At 46.6% G+C, this 16,365-nt stretch overlaps 1 protein-coding gene across 2 annotated transcripts; it reads left to right on the top strand.

The window, feature by feature from the left end:
• The first annotated feature begins 3,733 nt into the window (after positions 1-3,733).
• PROX2 (prospero homeobox 2) lies at positions 3,734-15,123 on the top strand. 2 transcript variants are annotated; one of them, XM_032621075.1, is made up of 4 exons: positions 3,734-5,051; positions 9,189-9,298; positions 10,350-10,544; positions 12,066-15,123. In XM_032621075.1, exons 1-4 carry the CDS (start codon positions 3,734-3,736, stop codon positions 12,249-12,251), a joined length of 1,809 nt encoding a protein of 602 aa, XP_032476966.1. In that variant the 3' UTR covers positions 12,252-15,123. The 2 variants fall into 2 exon arrangements, with proteins under 2 accessions (XP_032476966.1, XP_032476969.1); XM_032621078.1 differs by lacking the exon at positions 9,189-9,298 and having other exon boundaries at positions 3,734-4,483.
• The last annotated feature ends 1,242 nt before the right edge of the window (positions 15,124-16,365 follow it).

The following is a 16,365-nucleotide window of genomic DNA, read 5'->3' as shown; positions in this document are numbered from 1 at the left end:
TCCATTCTGTTCTCCACATTGGCTGCACTGGTTTGCATTCCCACCAAAAGTGTGGGAGGGTTCCTTTGAGAAACCCTCTCTTGACCCACTTCTCCTTCCAGCTACTGTCCCATTTCTCTCTTCTTTATAAAACACCTTGAAAAAGTTGTCATGGTTAATGTCACCAATTCCTCTTCCTGTCCTCTCCCTAAAATTCAATCCAACCAGGATTTCCCCCCCTCCACTCCACCAAAACTGCTCTGATCAAGATCCCAAGTGACTCTCATTAACATCTGGAATTACTAACTTGAACGGTCAATTCACAATCCTTATGTGACTTGACCTCTCCCCACTCCTAGAAACACGTTCTTCACTTGGCTCCCAGGACCTCACACACTCCTAGACTAGACTAGATTTCTTCCTAGGACTGATTGGTCCTTGTGTTTCCTGTTTGGGTCCCCTCTTGCCCCAGCCTCTTCATGCTGTTAAGTCCTAGGACTCAGACCTCAGCCCCCTCTCTATCTACATTGACTCCTTGATGAGTTCACCCATCTACACACCAGCAACTCTCAATTTTATATTTCTAGCCCAGATCTCCCCACTGAACCTGAGGCTTAGTTATCCGACTGCTTTCTCAACACCCTCATTTAGATGTCTAATAATTACCTCAAATTTATCGTGTCCAAAACTGGGTTCCTGGTATTCCTCCCCAAGCCCGCTCCTTCTGCAGCCCTCCCCAGCTCAGTTCATGCAACTCCATCCTTCCAGGCCAGACACTTCAGAGTCACCATCAGTAATACTTCTTTTTCTCTTGAGCCTCACATCTCATCTGCTAGTAAATCCCATTGGCTCCAACTTCAACATATATCCAAGATCTGACACAAGTTCCCACTTCCATTACTGCCACCCTGGTCCAAGGCCATCTCATCTGGATTATTATCATCTAGATTATCACAAGAGCCTCCTAAGTAGTCTCCCTGTTCCAACCCTCGCTCCCCACCCCCTAGTTTATTCCCCACCCAGTAAAGAATGAGCCTTTTAAAATTAAGTCAGGTCACATTGCTCATAACCTTCCAGTGGGTCTTCGTTTGTCTCAGAGTAAAGCCCAACTCTGATTTTTACAAATGACCAACAAGGCCCTGTATAATGGCCTTCCATTACTTAGCATGTTATTACATCTGCCTCCCTTTGCATGGATGTTAGCTTCACATGGGCAGAGGATTTTGTCTGTTGTCAGCACTCAATCCATGTTTGTTGAATGAATAAATGAATGAATGTAGAAGAAGGACCAGAGTAAGGAGAGGCTAGAGGATGGGGACCAGTCATGAGGTACTGGAATTGTCCAGGTGAAAAGTTATGAGACGTGGAATCGGGAAAACATAATGGGAAAAGCACAGCAGAATGTAGTTCAGAGACATTTTTGCCCAAAAATTTACCAGCCATGGTGACCAAATCAATGTTGAGGATAAGGAGGTGGGCAGGGATCAAAGAGACTCTCCAGCTTCTGGCTTGAACAATAAGATAGGTAGCAGAGAGGTAAGGCGGAGGGGCAGCTCTAGAGTTTGGGTTTGAAAAGGTTGAGTTTAGGAAATATTCACTAAGTAGTTAGAATAACTATAACCAAACCCCTCTTCTTTTTGGAAGCGACTTAACTGAAAATATACATGGTTTATACTATTGTTGTATAGTTCCTCTTGGTTAAAATATCAATTCTTCTCGTGTAGTGATCATTATTAATTAGAAAGCAGCTAAGGCATGCTCAATGACCCAGTTATGCTTATTAGATGCTATGATTTTAAAATAATTTTTTCATATGATACAAATAATATATATTCATGGCCAAATGGTCACAGGAAGTTAAATGTTTCTCTCTCTAAGAGGTGGTAAGCCATCCAAACTGTTGGTAAAACTTGGTGATAACAACTTCTTTAATTTATATTAATTTGGTGAGTCACATTTTTTTTTTTAAGTAATTTACAAATGTATTACTTACTCAAAGCCAGAATCTTCTAATTACTCTGACCTGAGAACCTAGCCTTCTTTCAGTGGCACTTCCCCCATGACGGCACGGCAGATGCCACCACCTCCCACCCTCCGCCCTGGCACTTGGTATGACGTTGCTCATAGAAAGCTTGTGTTGTGCGGCTGCCAGTCACCTGCCGGCTCCAGGCGGAGGCTGTGGTCAAGTCTACTGACTAGAACCCACTGGATGCAGAAGAGCTGAGAGATTTCCTGGAGCAGAGAATTCCAAGTAAGCTTCAGGATGAAAGTGGGAAGAAGAAAGCAAGCTCTCTCCCGCCATCATTTGGACTAGAGCAGCAATCGACAGTGAAAATTTGTAGAGAAAAAAGAAATTCACTTACCTTTTCTAGGAAAGGGTGAAACTTTTTAACAGGCAGAGAAGTCGGTCTCTTATGCAGGTCTTTTCATCTTCAGGGAGGGAGCTGAAGTGTGGCTGCATCAGAAGACTTGGAATCTTGTAACTGAGAGCCACTCAGCCTCACTGAGCCTCAGTTTCCTCACCTATAAAATGGGAGAATTACACTGACTCTCAGGGTTGGTGTGAGATGCAATGACGTTACATGAACGAATGTTTCGTAAACTCAAAGTGCCTTATACCTGCTACCGGAAGCCTCCTGGTTCAAGTGCAGTGTACTTTGATACTCATGGGAATAAAACAGCTTTACTCAGTCTTTTCTAACATAGCTCTCTCCTTCTCCCCATACCTTCATCCCAATTTCCAGTCCCTTATTGTGCTTTTTCTTCATAGCAGTTAGCACGACCTGAAAATGTACTTATTTATTCTCTCTCCCCGTTACACGCCCAGCTCTGTGAGAGCAAGACTCTGCTGTCTTGTTCACCACCGACTCTCCAAGTGCCCAGAAGGCCTGATGCATAGTAGATGCTTAAAAAGTAGCTGTGAAACGTTGAAAGATAGATGCATAACCTGATACTTCCAGGAGCAAGATAGCATAGCGGTCAAACAGCGGCTTCTCAAAATTTAGTTTGCTTGTTTCAAGCACCAAGAGATTCTGATGGATTAGGACTGGCAGGCCTGCTGAATCTGCTTGTTTTAACAAGCGCCCAGGGTGACTCTGTTGCAGATAGTCACTCTGAATCAAGACAAATACTGTTCTGACTCCAGCCTGACACTTACTAGCTGTATGACCCTAGGGAGGTAACTTCTTAACTCCTCTGAGCCTGTTTCCTCATCTGTACAATAGGACTGACAACATTCCCACGGAGCTGTTATGAGAAATAAATTAGGTAATAGATGTAAAGTTCTCGGCCCAATGCCAGTTATGCAGTTAGCTGCCATTATCATTATCATTACAGATTATTTTATTGTTATGCCCTGGCAGGAGAAGAACCTTCTTGGAGAATTGCTCTTCAGAATCTCCTCCAAGTGTGGTCTGGACCAACGGCATCACCTGGGAGCTGGTTAGGGATGCAGAATCTCTGCCCCACTCCAGACCTGCAGACCCAGAATCTGCATTTTAACAAGATTCCAAGGTGATTTGTTTGCACGTACGAGTTTGAAAAGCACCGCTCAAAGTCACACGTACTGTTTTCTCCTGTCTCTAATTTCAGAGTCTGACCGGGAGGTGGGTACGCCCCGGCATCGTAGAGTCTGAATCCTTCCTCTTAGTGAAGAGAAGCCCCCAGCTCACTGTAGGTGCACCTCCAGCTGAGGACCTGAGGGGGAGGAATTCTCTCACGGAACCCTGACTAACAGCCTCTGTGGAGCCAAGGGATGAATCCAAACTTCAGCTTGCTTTCTCAACCATCCCGGGCCTGCTCATACCTGGCAGAACCTTGTACCAAAGATGGAAGAAGCCCGTCCCCCAGAGAACAGGGCAGAGACTCCCCATTTCCCTGGAGCCAGGTCCCCAGCTCCAGCCTCGCTGACCCTGACTGGTTTTGGGATGAGCACATCCAGGCAAAGAGAGCCAGAGTAGAGACCATCGTCCGAGGCATGTGCCTCTCCCCTAACCCTCCGGTGCCAGGCAATGCCCCAGCCAGGGACAGCCTGTGCTGCCCAGAGAAGGCCCGGGAGCGGAAGAGGAAGCAGAATCTTCCCGTGCAGCAAGGCCCCCTGAAGCCAGGCCCTGCCGGGGACCGGGGAAGCAGGAAGGGGGGCCCTCGGGTGAGAGAACAGCTTCACCTGCTGAAGCAACAGCTGAAACACCTGCAGGAGCACATCCTGCAGGCTGCCGAGCCCAAGGCCCCAGCTCAGGGCCCGGGAGGCTCAGACACTGGGAAGGACCCTCTGAGTGTAAAGCAGAGGGATGGCTCTGGGTCTACGTCCTGGGCTATGCACAGTGACCACCGCCAGGGTTCCAGCGGGGACCTCTCCAGGGTGGAGAAACACAGAGTGTCTGAGGTCAAACACCAGCCTGAGGAACCCAGGCTCCTTCCTTCTGGAGTGCGAGCTTTGCTGGAGATTCTGAAGAAAGAATTGACGGGGGCCATATCCCAGGCTGTGGACTCAGTATTACAGAAGGTGCTATTGGATCCATCGGGCCACCTGACTCACCGGGGCAGAAGCTTCCCGGGGCTGGTGCCAGATGGTAGAAGCGAGCCCTCGCCTCCTGAGGGAGGTGCCTGTAAAGATCCCCTTCCTCTGGCTGCCTTGCCCAGGAGGGCCCAGCCACAGACAGGGGCTCCACTGGGAAACTTATCTCTGGCCAAGCCTCTAGATTCTCCCAGGTACCCTGTCTCTCCGACAATGATCCCCAAACCCTGTCAGGGTTCCCCAGCAAACTGTCCCTTGACTGTGCCTGCCCACATGCAGGAAGATCAGATTCTCAGCCAGCTACTGGGCCATAGGCCCAGTGGCCACTGGAGGGGCAATCTTCCGCAGGACTCATCTCCCCAGAGCCACCCCTCCTCAGAGGCGGCCCTGCAACCTTGGCGAGCTGCCAAAGTGCGACCACTGGCTTTGAGCCAGCAACAGTGCCCCTGGCTCTTCAAGTCCACCTGTTTGGAAAGACTGCCCCTCGTTCCCTCAGTGAAAATGGAGCAAGGTGGCCTGCAGGCCGTCACGGACGCACTTCCTTTCTCTTCAGCCCTTTACATATCCTTTTACTAGTAATCGAAGTTCTCGTTGTCACAGCCCAGAGAGACAGGAAGTCTGGACGATGAGGGGAGGGGGGGACAAATAAGTACCCAGCGCAGGGAACAGCTCTTCTTTCCCGGTGGTCTTCTTAACGTTGCTTCTGGGCCTCCCTCCTCTGTGGCTCGTATTTGTTAGGCTCCTGAGAAAGTGGTGACCACAGCCTGGGATTTAAGGATGCTTGGAGGGGTCCGTCACCTTCCTCTGTGACACATCAGATTCCACCACTACTGACTGAGTCCTTTGGGTCTGAAAGGGTTTTGTCTGTTTTTAAACCCAAATTGGCTCCCAAAATACCCTGTGGAAGGAAAAACCCCATCATTTAGTTGTCAGCTGCCCATAGACCTTGGCACAGCGGGTCAAAGGAATGGCCTCACCTGAGGCGTGGCTCCTGGAGCCTCTTGGCTCTACAGGCAAAAAGCCTGCTCTGACCAGATAATTCACGGGGAAGAGACGAGGGACCAGAAACTTCTGGAGCAGATGGGAAAGGGGAAGTTTTCTGCAGGGACTAGACCTGAGGGGTAAGCTGAAAGGGGTAAGAAGATTTCAGTTTAAGGACTAGCTTCTAAGCTGCAGCTGAGGAGAGAGCCTAGGGCTGCACACATGTGGAGGAAGAGGAGGCCCCCATGGGGAAGGCTGCGGGGCCCAGGCTGGTCTGAGAGGGTCCGAATCTTTTTTTTTTTAATTTTTATTTATCTATGTATTTTTGGCTGCGTTGGGTCTTTGTTGCTGCGCGCGGGCTTTCTCTATTTGCGTTGAGTGAGGGCTACTCTTCGTTGCGGTGCACGAGCTTCTCATCGCGGTGGCTTCTCTTGTTGCGGAGCACGGGCTCTAGGTGCGTGGGCTTCAGTAGTTGTGGCACTCAGGCTCAGTAGTTGTGGCTCACAGGCTTAGTTGCTCCGCGGCATGTGGGATCTTCCCGGACCAGGGCTCGAACCCGTGTCCCCTGCATTGGCAGGCGGATTCTCAACCACTGCACCACCAGAGAAATCCCAAGGGTCTGAATCTTATTGCATCATCTTTGCAACCCTTAGGCAGACCCCACTCTTAAACAGTTTTTTTCTTCAGAGTAACTCTCCCTCAGGATGTTAACAGCTGTTGAAGTAGGAGAAAAAGTAGCTTGGGTAAATAAACACTGGGTTAGTTCCATTACTGCGGGACTTCTCAGAGCCATGCTTAAGTCCAATGAAAAGCTCTAAGAGGAGAATGTATGCAGCCCCAAACTCATATGACCAAAGGGCCCTTTTCCAACAGGCAACTGCAGGACTCAAGTTCCTGAGAACATATTTTAGATGTTGCTTTTTTAGGGAGCCAAGCTCACGCTGCTGCTTCTCAGGGACAGCCTTAAGTCGAATCTCCTTGTGCCTGTGGAGTCACACAAGCAGATGTGAACAGTCGTGCCCTCTACCTGGCAAGCAGTGGTGAGGACGCAGGATGGGATGGGGCCAGCTCACTACCACGCCAGGCCCGCCCTTGTGTCCTAAATGCTATGAACACCCCCTGCTGGTCACAGGTGTTAGAAACACTCCCGAAGCTCTGGCACCGCTGGCTGCTTTCCTGGCAGGCAGAGAGCAGCTACAAAACCAACGCTGAGAGCACCTCACCAGCCACCAGTAGGCATAGAGATATCAACATAGGCAGCATTTCTCGTCAGGTGATAGCCCTCTGTGAGGAAAGCTATCTGTCGGGCCTTTGATAAGAGGCTACTGGTTAAGACTCTCTGTCAAAGTCAGGTGGTGGAAGAACCTCAAGGGCTCAGTCCCCAAAGATTCTCTGCTGTCCTTCTCCTGTGAGGGGTGTGCTGCTATTTCTAAGGCACCTGGCCCTGAGAAATACACACACAGGGGCATACCTGGCCCTGCCTTATGACATGAGGATTGGGCTCCAAGAGCTTCAGGAGGTTTCGGGGGGCACCCACGGAGCCTGGCTGCCCGGGTCAGGTACTTGGCTACATTTGGAATGATTGGGAGGCCCCAGGCAGCATCCTGACCCCAATTATTCCCTCATTCCAGCATTAGAGATTTATTCCTCTGGGCCATGAAAGCCACCTAAGAGCAAGTTCTTCACGTGGCACGTGGAATACAAAGTTGAATGGATAAGGTTCTTGCTCTCAAGGACCTTCACGTTCACATGATACCCCTGTGAAACAGGTAGAGCAGGTATGATGATGAGACAATGATGATTTACCGCACACCTTCTCTGCGGCGGGCACTGCGACTCGGTTTCCCTGCTCACCCCCTTAGCCACAATTCTGAGACACAAAACGCTCTGAAAATCTCTATGATTTCTTTCCACTAAGGTTGATGGGAACTCACCTGGTTGCAAAACCTGACCTGCACTGATAGGAGGCTATTTATAGACTATCTCACTTAACATAATTAGTCATTGATTTTGCTGTGGGAATATTAAATGGATTAGACTCCTGCCACAGACCGTGCTGTGGGTGTTACCTAACACATCGTACATGCACCGTACTACCTTTATAAAATAACAGGCTTTATAAAACAACAGGGATTCTGAAGTCTGGCCTCCATTTGGCCCAGCGTTTCAGATAACGGATTGTGGGCCTGTGTTATCTTACCCTCCTCAATCATCCACTCTAGATCAGTATCAGGGAGGCAGGGACAGAGAAGCAAAATAACTTGCCCAAAGTCAGAGACAGACACGTGCAGAGACAGGATTCAAACCCAGCATCTGACTGCCAAGCACAAGCTTCAACCACTATACTCCACAGTTTAGAAATGAGGCCCAGAGAACGTAAGTGGCTTGCCCAAGGTCACACAGGGTCTTGGTGGCAAAATCTGTATCTGAAACTGGGTCTTTGGACTCAATCCAGGATTCTGTCCACAGCATTTATGAAGGATAAGAAGTAGGGCCAATGAGGCAGGGAGCGGGGGCCTCCTGGACAGCAGCCTGGGTGCCTGGCCAGCTATAATTATAATCAGTTGCTTGGTTTCCTTCGGGTAAACTGACATATCCTACTGAGAAGTCTTTATTGTCCTAAGGCTACAGCTCAGGTCTGAGCTCCAGGGTAACTCTGTATGCTTGTCACTCAGCCCTAGGATTGTTCCTGGGAATGCTAAGTGTTCTTGTGTAAGAATCTTTTATTTCCCTCTCACCCTGGTGCTAGTTTTCACACCACAGCCCCCTACTCTTATTAAAGGGGAAGGACTCTGTTCCCAGAGTGAGGAATGAGTTGGAATAGAATTGCCATATTTGTGTATGGATTAAAGTTGACCATTTAATCACTCCCTCATTCCTTCATCCAACAAACATTTATTGAGCACGTACTATGTTCCTAGCACCGGGCTAGGCACGTGGAATACAAAGATGAAAGGATAAGGTCTCTGCTCTCAAGGAGCTAACAGTCTAAATGGGGAGACAAACATGCAATAAAACTCCAATAATGTCATTGTTACAAAAAAAGGTTTATACAAAGAGTGTTGGTAGCCCAGGGTAAGGAAGGCCTAATTTGGCAAGAAAAGGTTTCACAGCAGAGGGAACATCTGATTTGAGATGGGAAGGATGAGGGAAAATTCTGCCAGGCAAATGGAGAGCAGTTGCAGCCCAGCAATTCAAGCTTCTTGAGCCAAAGTTAACTGTGATCTGGTACTCAGTCTGGTTAGATGCTCCTTGGTGTCAACACTGCAAAGGCAATGATGAGAGCCAGAATGGGGACCATCTAGTCGACTCCTCTCATTTTACAGATGAGGAAACTGAGGCAGAGAGAAGTCAATCTCTACCTGAGGTTTTGAAATGGTTTATCTGGGAGAGAGTTGCCGTCTCTTCCCATCGTATTGTGAAAGCACACACACAGTACAACAAACTGTATTTGATATCACATGTGCCATAGAACTTTTACACATCAAAATGCTTTGTAAATTCTGCGACTTTACTGTACATATATGGTATTCAGCATCTGGAAAGAAAAAGCTTATCTGATCATACTTGCTAGAGGCAGAAAAACAGAGCAAATACATCATTCAACCAGAAAAAAAAAAATAGAAACCATAAGGAACAGGGCAATTTACTGTTTGGATAATTTGACAAAATTATTTGATAAACTGGTATTAGTTTTCCTTGACCCTGGGATAAATCCAGGAGGGCCTCAACCCTGGTCACTTGAAGAAGGCCAAACTAATGTTTTTCTTCACACGCTATCCCAGTTCCAACCTCCTGAAGGCTTATTTTCCTGATGTTCAGGTAAACTCCTTCAACTGAGTTTCAGCCTCTGCAAAACTCCCAAGTGGCAGCGGGTTTTTCCCATATGGGGCAAGTCCTAGGTCATCATACGTGCACTTTAGCTCCCCTTCATGTTGTGGATGGAACTGGTGGCATTTTTGGTCTGGGCTGAGAAACTGCCTGAATCATCAGGGGTAACTTTGAGGGTAGGAAAGTTGGGTGTCTGAATTTAAGCTTTTGAACTGTAGGTATACCCAGAAACATACGGGGAGAGAGGCAGGGTTAGAAAGAACCACTAGGAAATGGCGTCTTTGGCCTAGTGTTCTGTCTTTGCTGGGGACGCTATGAAAAAAAGAAAGAGTGTATCAAGAGTTGGACACTGTCCCTGTCAACTTTACATTCAAACTGCTGTGTTTCAAAATCGACTGAAGGTGCATACAGATCAATGTGACAATAAGAAAAATCAAGGTCTGATGGTTGGAACCAGGCCTTGCCTGTTTCCATAAAGTTTCTGAGGGCCTCCTTTAACCTGGGTATTGGGTTAGGGGCTGTTAATACTTTGTATCTATATCATCCCTTTGCTGTTTTTGAGCTCTTTCCCTCATATCCAATTGCTCGGTTGATCCCTGCACCAAGCTCTCATTCTGATTCATTCCGCAACTCTGAGTTGCCAGTAAATGGCTCTCTGATCTACACCTTTACCCCTTTCCTTGGCTCTTTACCTGGCAGAGGGCTCTGGGGCTGCCGTGCCGTCTACCTGGGTGCAGCAGAAGCTGGGACCACACTAGTCTTGACCCTGGACCCTCCCAAAGTCACACTTCAAGAGTGAAAAACCTTTATAAATCTAGGCTATAAAATACATTTTCTAATGGGCATTATGGCCTAATTCAGATTTTTCTGTGTATAACTGTATAGGCTTAGAAAACAGCTGTGGCTTCTTTTTTAAAGAAAGCCCTTTTTAGTGTTGCTTGAAGCCAGTCTTGTTAACCCCTGTGTTGAACTGGAAGCTGACCGTTCGGACCGAGCACCTCACGACGAACGTCTGAGTTCATGGACCCTGTTGTTTGTACAGTTCAACCGCTGCATTACCTCCCAGATGATCAAGTGGTTCAGCAACTTCCGCGAGTTTTATTATATCCAGATGGAGAAATTTGCCCGGCAAGCAATTTCAGATGGTGTCACAAATCCCCAAATGCTGGTGGTTCTCCGCAACTCGGAGCTTTTTCGAGCTCTCAATACGCACTATAACAAGGGAAACGACTTTGAGGTAAGATCATGTGCTTGGGTCCCAGGAGGACTGATGAGCGCCTTCCCTTTGTGATTGGAGTTTCAGAAAAGATCCCCTTCCGTGTCTGTCCTTACATCACTGAGAGCAGGGCAGCCTGGGGCCAATCTCTGTACCATCCACAAAGATTACAGCCTGCACATCTTCTCTTAGGCAACTGATGGATGCTGCAAACTGAATGTACAGCCAGTCTTTATTCATAAACTTGGCCAGAGGTCAGCTGTTATGCCATTTTAGACAATACTCTGTAATGACCGAGTTACACAGCCTGTCGACCTTCTCACCTTAGCGCCAGGAGGCCCAGGCCTAAATGCAGGGCTCAGCTGCAGCGCCTAGTCTTGGCCTAGGGTTTCTTTACAACAGTCTCTGTTCTTTCAATCATTTGATTCTTATCTTCATTCTCCCTTGAAGAGTTTTATCTGTGGGTCTCCCATGGCAAGTCACCTCAAATCCTTTCTGGAAATAATAAACAATACTCAAGCTTCTCAGTCCTTTGGGGATCTCTGTGAAGGCACGATGGTGGCACCATAGAGGTAAAGCATCAGTAAAGGGTGAGCAGGTGGCCTAAGTGTCGCTGGTGAGAACTCGTAATCTTCCTTGTGTGTGGCTGACAGCTCAGTTAGGCTGACATCTTGTTCTGCAGGCGCTGGGTGTGTCTGGTCACTGACTACACTTCCCTCTTCTCGCATTTCTCACTTGACTGTGATCACAAAGCAGTGTATTGACATCTCCAAAAAAAGAGAAGAACTGCTGGCATCCACTAGTTAGATGCTCCATCAGAATATGTTTGGAAACCTAAGCCTACCTGTGGGGAAAATGGACCATGCCTCCTTTGTGAGGCTCGTGGGGGTCAAGGCATGTGGATGGGAGGCAGCGCTGCCACGTCTTTCCACGTGCGGGTGTCATCTGGCATGCAGTGGTGGCAAGCCCCAGGCCAGGCTGGATCTGGAGGCCCTGTAGGATGTCCCATCATTAACGGTGCCAGTCTGGGTGAGGTCCTGGAACATCTTCTTGAGGCCCCCCACACCCCCGCAAGCCTCCTGGTGGGCTTTGGGAGCAGGAATGATTCCAAGTCCTTCGAACCCTGTCCCAAAAGATGGCAGAATGAGGTACGACAGTCGTAAGCTTGGGGGCAGTTTTTTCCACATGAGGCACTAAGGAAAAGAATACGAAAAACCTCTTCTGAACCACAGATTTAACTTCAATCAGAGTCAGTTTCCTGCTTACTAAAAACGCCACTCATTAGTGGAATCAGCTACTCCTACAAAGGGAGTGTCCCTAATACGCTTTCTCCCAGGGCTGTCTCATCAGTACCATCATTTTAAGGTATGTATTTGATGAGGGAGGAAGATATTCCACAGAAGTCAGGGGCCAGCAGAGCAGGGAAGCTCTGATCAGCCCACAACCCTAGGAACAGGCAGCATCAGGCAGTGAGGTCTGTATGGTGCCAGTGCTTCACAGCCTCACGTCTTTTCTTCCTTGTGGGTCTCTTTGGGAGTGCAGGTCCCAGACTGCTTCTTGGAAATCGCCAGCTTGACATTACAGGAGTTCTTCAGGGCTGTCTCCGCAGGCAAAGACTCAGATCCTTCCTGGAAGAAACCCATTTACAAAATTATTTCGAAACTGGACAGTGACATCCCAGAGATATTCAAATCTTCCGGCTATCCCCAGGAGCTGTTTCGGAATTAAGGTCCCACAAAGTGAGGGGCAACTGGCCTGGGTTTCTTGGGTTTATCTTAAATGGCAGTCAGTACAGCTGTAGTCATATAAAAAGAGCATAAGGAGAAACCCCTCAAATAGGTACCATTACCATTTTTGATCATTTATTTCCTTTTCCAGAATTACCAGAGGTTTAACATTAACTATAAAATATTGTAAAAGGAACACAACAGTTTGGAACCAGAAGTATCTCCATGCCACTGTTTCCAGGTATCATGACCCTGGGAACTTGCAGGTGTCTCAGCATCTGTAACATGAGGTTGTATGGATAAAAAGACATGTCCGAAAGTGCTCTGTGAAATGTTTCTCACTACACAAATGTTATTTTTTTTTCTCCTTCATCTTTCAGATGAGGCTATCTCATTGGGGGTTTTTATAAATTGCTGTTTCGAGTTACCTATTTATCAAACTCCACTTATTTGCAAGACACTTTCAAATACATTACCTTGAAGCTTTTTACCCTGAAACATTTTTAAAACAACCAAACAGAAGTCTTAGAACTGTAAGATAAGTCGCCGAAGGCTATGAGGCTAGGGCCTTTGGGTTGGTAGGGGCAGTCGGGAGTGTGGAGGAACCCATGGCCTTCTGATGCCAGGCTGCACGTGGACCAGCTCACGCTGCTGCCCATGCTCTCACACAGGCCACCATCCCCGGCGAGCATCCAGCACTGATGCGGCACCATCTTGTGACAACCCCTGCCTGGCACTTAGGAGTGCTTCATCACCGGATGTCCACCGATCGTTCCAGCAAAGCTGACACAGACTTTCTGCGGGACCTGAGGGTTGCTGTACATTCACATTTATCTGCTGGAAGAGTTTATCAGCTGAATAACCCAAACAGTCTCTAGGTGACCAATACAATTAATGCCCCAACTTCCCATGTGCAGAAGAAACTGAACTTCAGACCACGAAAGCTAGAAGGGCCTTAGGGGCTCATCTGGCCTACCCTGCTTAAAAGAGGAAGGAGGAATGAAGCCCAGATGCGAGGCTTTGCACAGACTGTGGACAGCTTAAGTGGGACAGATACAGCATCACACAGCAATGGAAATTCTCTTGCTCCATAAGGACATTACAGCCCATGGTCACTCTTTCACAGATAAAGGAATTCATGAAATCAACATTCCTTTCACCTACTGCTCCAACACAAATTGTGCCTTGCTCTGAGCATACAGGGAAGACATCTGCAAAGCTGAGTAACTGTATCTAGCTTCCCAGCTAGTCAGAGTCAAGTCTTTGAAAGGATGCCAAAGGTGCGCAGGCCAGGATAGGCGTCACAGAGCTTGAGCTCTGTGCTCTGATTAAGGGGTGTCTGTGACTTCTTAGTTTACTTCTCTTCCCTCTGTGCAAAACAAGTTTCCACATTTAATTACTCCACTTCCTTGACTTTTCAGGTCAGCTGGATCAGATAAGATGAAATCCCTAAATTACTGCTAGATGTATCAACACAAAAAGGTAGGAAAGATGACTTTCTTTTGAATTTTCTCTTACTCCAAATAGCTAAGAGGAAAAACAAAACAAATATACTCAGCCCAAGCCAGTCTTTTTGGGTTGCTTTAAGGCTATTTGTAAGTGTCCTTCATCACATCCAACTGCACTCAGATGATCTTTGCCCTATTTTCTCCCACAGTGTTCTCTTTACAAAAATGAAGGGCTCCGCCAAACCTCAGTTTTAAGCAAGCACTGAGTATCCTGAGCAAGGGCAATGAGGCATCTGTGTTTGGGGACAGAAGAACCTGCTGTCCAGAGTGACATTACATAGTTATTTAAGACATTCATGGGGAACAATTCCAAGTTCACATGATTGTCCAATATGAACAGCCACTTTCTGTCCCAAACCTGAAATTCATTAGTTTTAAACACCGAGCCAAGCCACCTCCAGGGCAGTGAACCTTGTCCCAGGGACCAATTAGATGAAATGTACAAGCCCAAATTGAAAACATTTGGGTCCTGCAGTCTTTCCAGGAAGTGTTCTCTAACCACTGAGCTAAACACACAAGAATGCATAAATATATATGCTCTGCCAACAGAAGAATTCTAGTTTACTATATTTTTCTGTCTCTACCAAGTATGGTGGGAACACATTCGAGCATAAGCTGAGATGGTTATTGTGTTCTTTTAGCAGTCATAATATTGCCAAAGGTCTGCTTATTCTTTCCATCAAGGTGTTTTGTGGATATACCCAAATTAGACATGCTCAGTGTCTGGTCAAATACTGCATAATTGTCCAATCCTTCTTTGTTGGACAGCAGGGGCTGGACTGTGGTTTAAGATGATGGCACTACTGAGGACTTAATGTCCAATGATCAATTGAAAGCAGGCAGTTAACTGGCATTCGATGCAGAAAAATGTTAATTAGGACCCTTTATTTCAAACATGGTTGTATATAGTATACACAGCTCCAGACCAGATTCATATGGTGAAGAGGCGAAAGGCATCTCCTAGGTATATAAGGCGGTACCCGAGCCATTTTCTTTCCATCAGAGGAAGGGCATACCTGGCAGCGATAGCACAGCACTCTTTAATAAAGTTCTGCACCCCAGACCCAGGGAGGTACACAGGTCCACTTTTAAAAATTGTCTTTGTTTTCAATGACGTAATATAGAATCCTCAGAAAAAATAATTTAAAATAAGGCTTCCATAACATAATTTTACATGTGCCTTTAAGAAAATATTTCTTTTAAAATCTTTATAAAATTTGCTGAAATTTTGGTAACCAGTTTCCTGGATGAAGTATATATTCTAAATGTTCATAATCTTTATTTTATTTTTATTTTTTTGTGGTACGCGGGCCTCTCACTGTTGTGGCCTCTCCCGTTGCGGAGCACAGGCTCCGGACGTGCAGGCTCAGCGGCCATGGCTCACAGGCCCAGCTGCTCCGCGGCATGTGGGATCTTCCCGGACTGGGGCACGAACCCGCGTCCCCTGCATCGGCAGGCGGACTCTCAACCACTGCGCTACCAGGGAAGCCCTTTTTTTTTTTTTTTTTTTTTTTTAAGTGACGTTGATGTGTTAGTTTCTGGTGTACAGCAAAGTGTAAATGTTCATAATCTTTGATTCTATCTTTTTTCTTTTATAGTTTTGAACCTTTGCTCTGTAAAGCAGATCAAACATAGTTTGATGATGCATGCATTCAAAACAAAACAGAAATTTTAAAAATCCATTGATTTTTTACACAAACTCTATTAGGTAATTTGTTATTTCACATAATACATGTGTATTTGTATTTCACACAACGTAAGATCATTTTCTCAGGACTGAGAAAAATCAGAAAAGATAATGAGATAAAGTGATGAGGGGGAGAGCTAAAGTTATAGTTCTGTCAGGCTGATGCTTGTGACAATATGGCAAATACAGTACTTCTCGTGAAAGTATAAACATATTCTTGGTCAGATTTAAGTATATACAACACACACTGTAAAGACTGAGCTCTGGTTACATATTTGAGAGCATTAATAATGCATGCTGCATCTCTGAGGTAGATCATGGTACCTACACTTAAAACTGTGTACTAAGTGCTCACCCATGGAAAAAGATAATTCTTGAAAAGGGTATTTTTCAGGGGTAGACAACTTCTATAGACCAGAAGAAGCTCTTTCAGACTATATAAACCTAAAGAGTATAACCAAGTGTCCAGGAGTTGAATGCTCAATCATATTCTTTTAGAAAACCAGATGCTAGGCCCCAGAGGAAGAAGGGAACGTCTGATGAAACGTTGAGGGCAGGTACAGACAACGAAAACAGTATAGGAACACCCACTCCAAACCCCACCAGTTTCACATGTCCATCTACTCACACTGAGGGGTCTGCCTTCTCTTTCACCAAGGGTCTCTCGGGGTTATTTGTTTCTAACAATCTTACCCTTCACACTGACAAACTCTTGTTTTGCCATTTCCGAATTCTCCAGCAACACCCCTCAAGCAAACGCCAGGTCCTAGAGGCTTCCCTCAGAAAACCCTTTCTCTCCCCATATTTACTGATTTCTGTGGCTCAGACTCCTTATCTCCTTGACAACTGCTTCTCCTTAACTAAGTCTGAAAAGTAAGCGAGCACTGAGTACCTCAAGCAAGAATGTCGTCTCTCCCCTT

This window comes from Phocoena sinus, chromosome 2 (assembly GCF_008692025.1).
Source record: "Phocoena sinus isolate mPhoSin1 chromosome 2, mPhoSin1.pri, whole genome shotgun sequence".
Lineage (NCBI taxonomy): Eukaryota > Metazoa > Chordata > Mammalia > Artiodactyla > Phocoenidae > Phocoena > Phocoena sinus.
The sequence above is the reverse complement of the archived record's forward strand: the minus strand, read 5'-3'. Positions and strand labels throughout refer to the sequence as shown.

Coding starts and splice junctions, on each gene's coding strand:
- PROX2 (XM_032621075.1), top strand. CDS start 3,734: ATGAATCCAAACTTCAGCTTGCTTTCTCAACCATCCCGGGCCTGCTCA. Junction 5,052..9,188: donor ACTTCCTTTCTCTTCAGCCC/TTTACATATCCT, acceptor TGACCCTGGGAT/AAATCCAGGAGGGCCTCAAC. Junction 9,299..10,349: donor CTTATTTTCCTGATGTTCAG/GTAAACTCCTTC, acceptor TTGTTTGTACAG/TTCAACCGCTGCATTACCTC.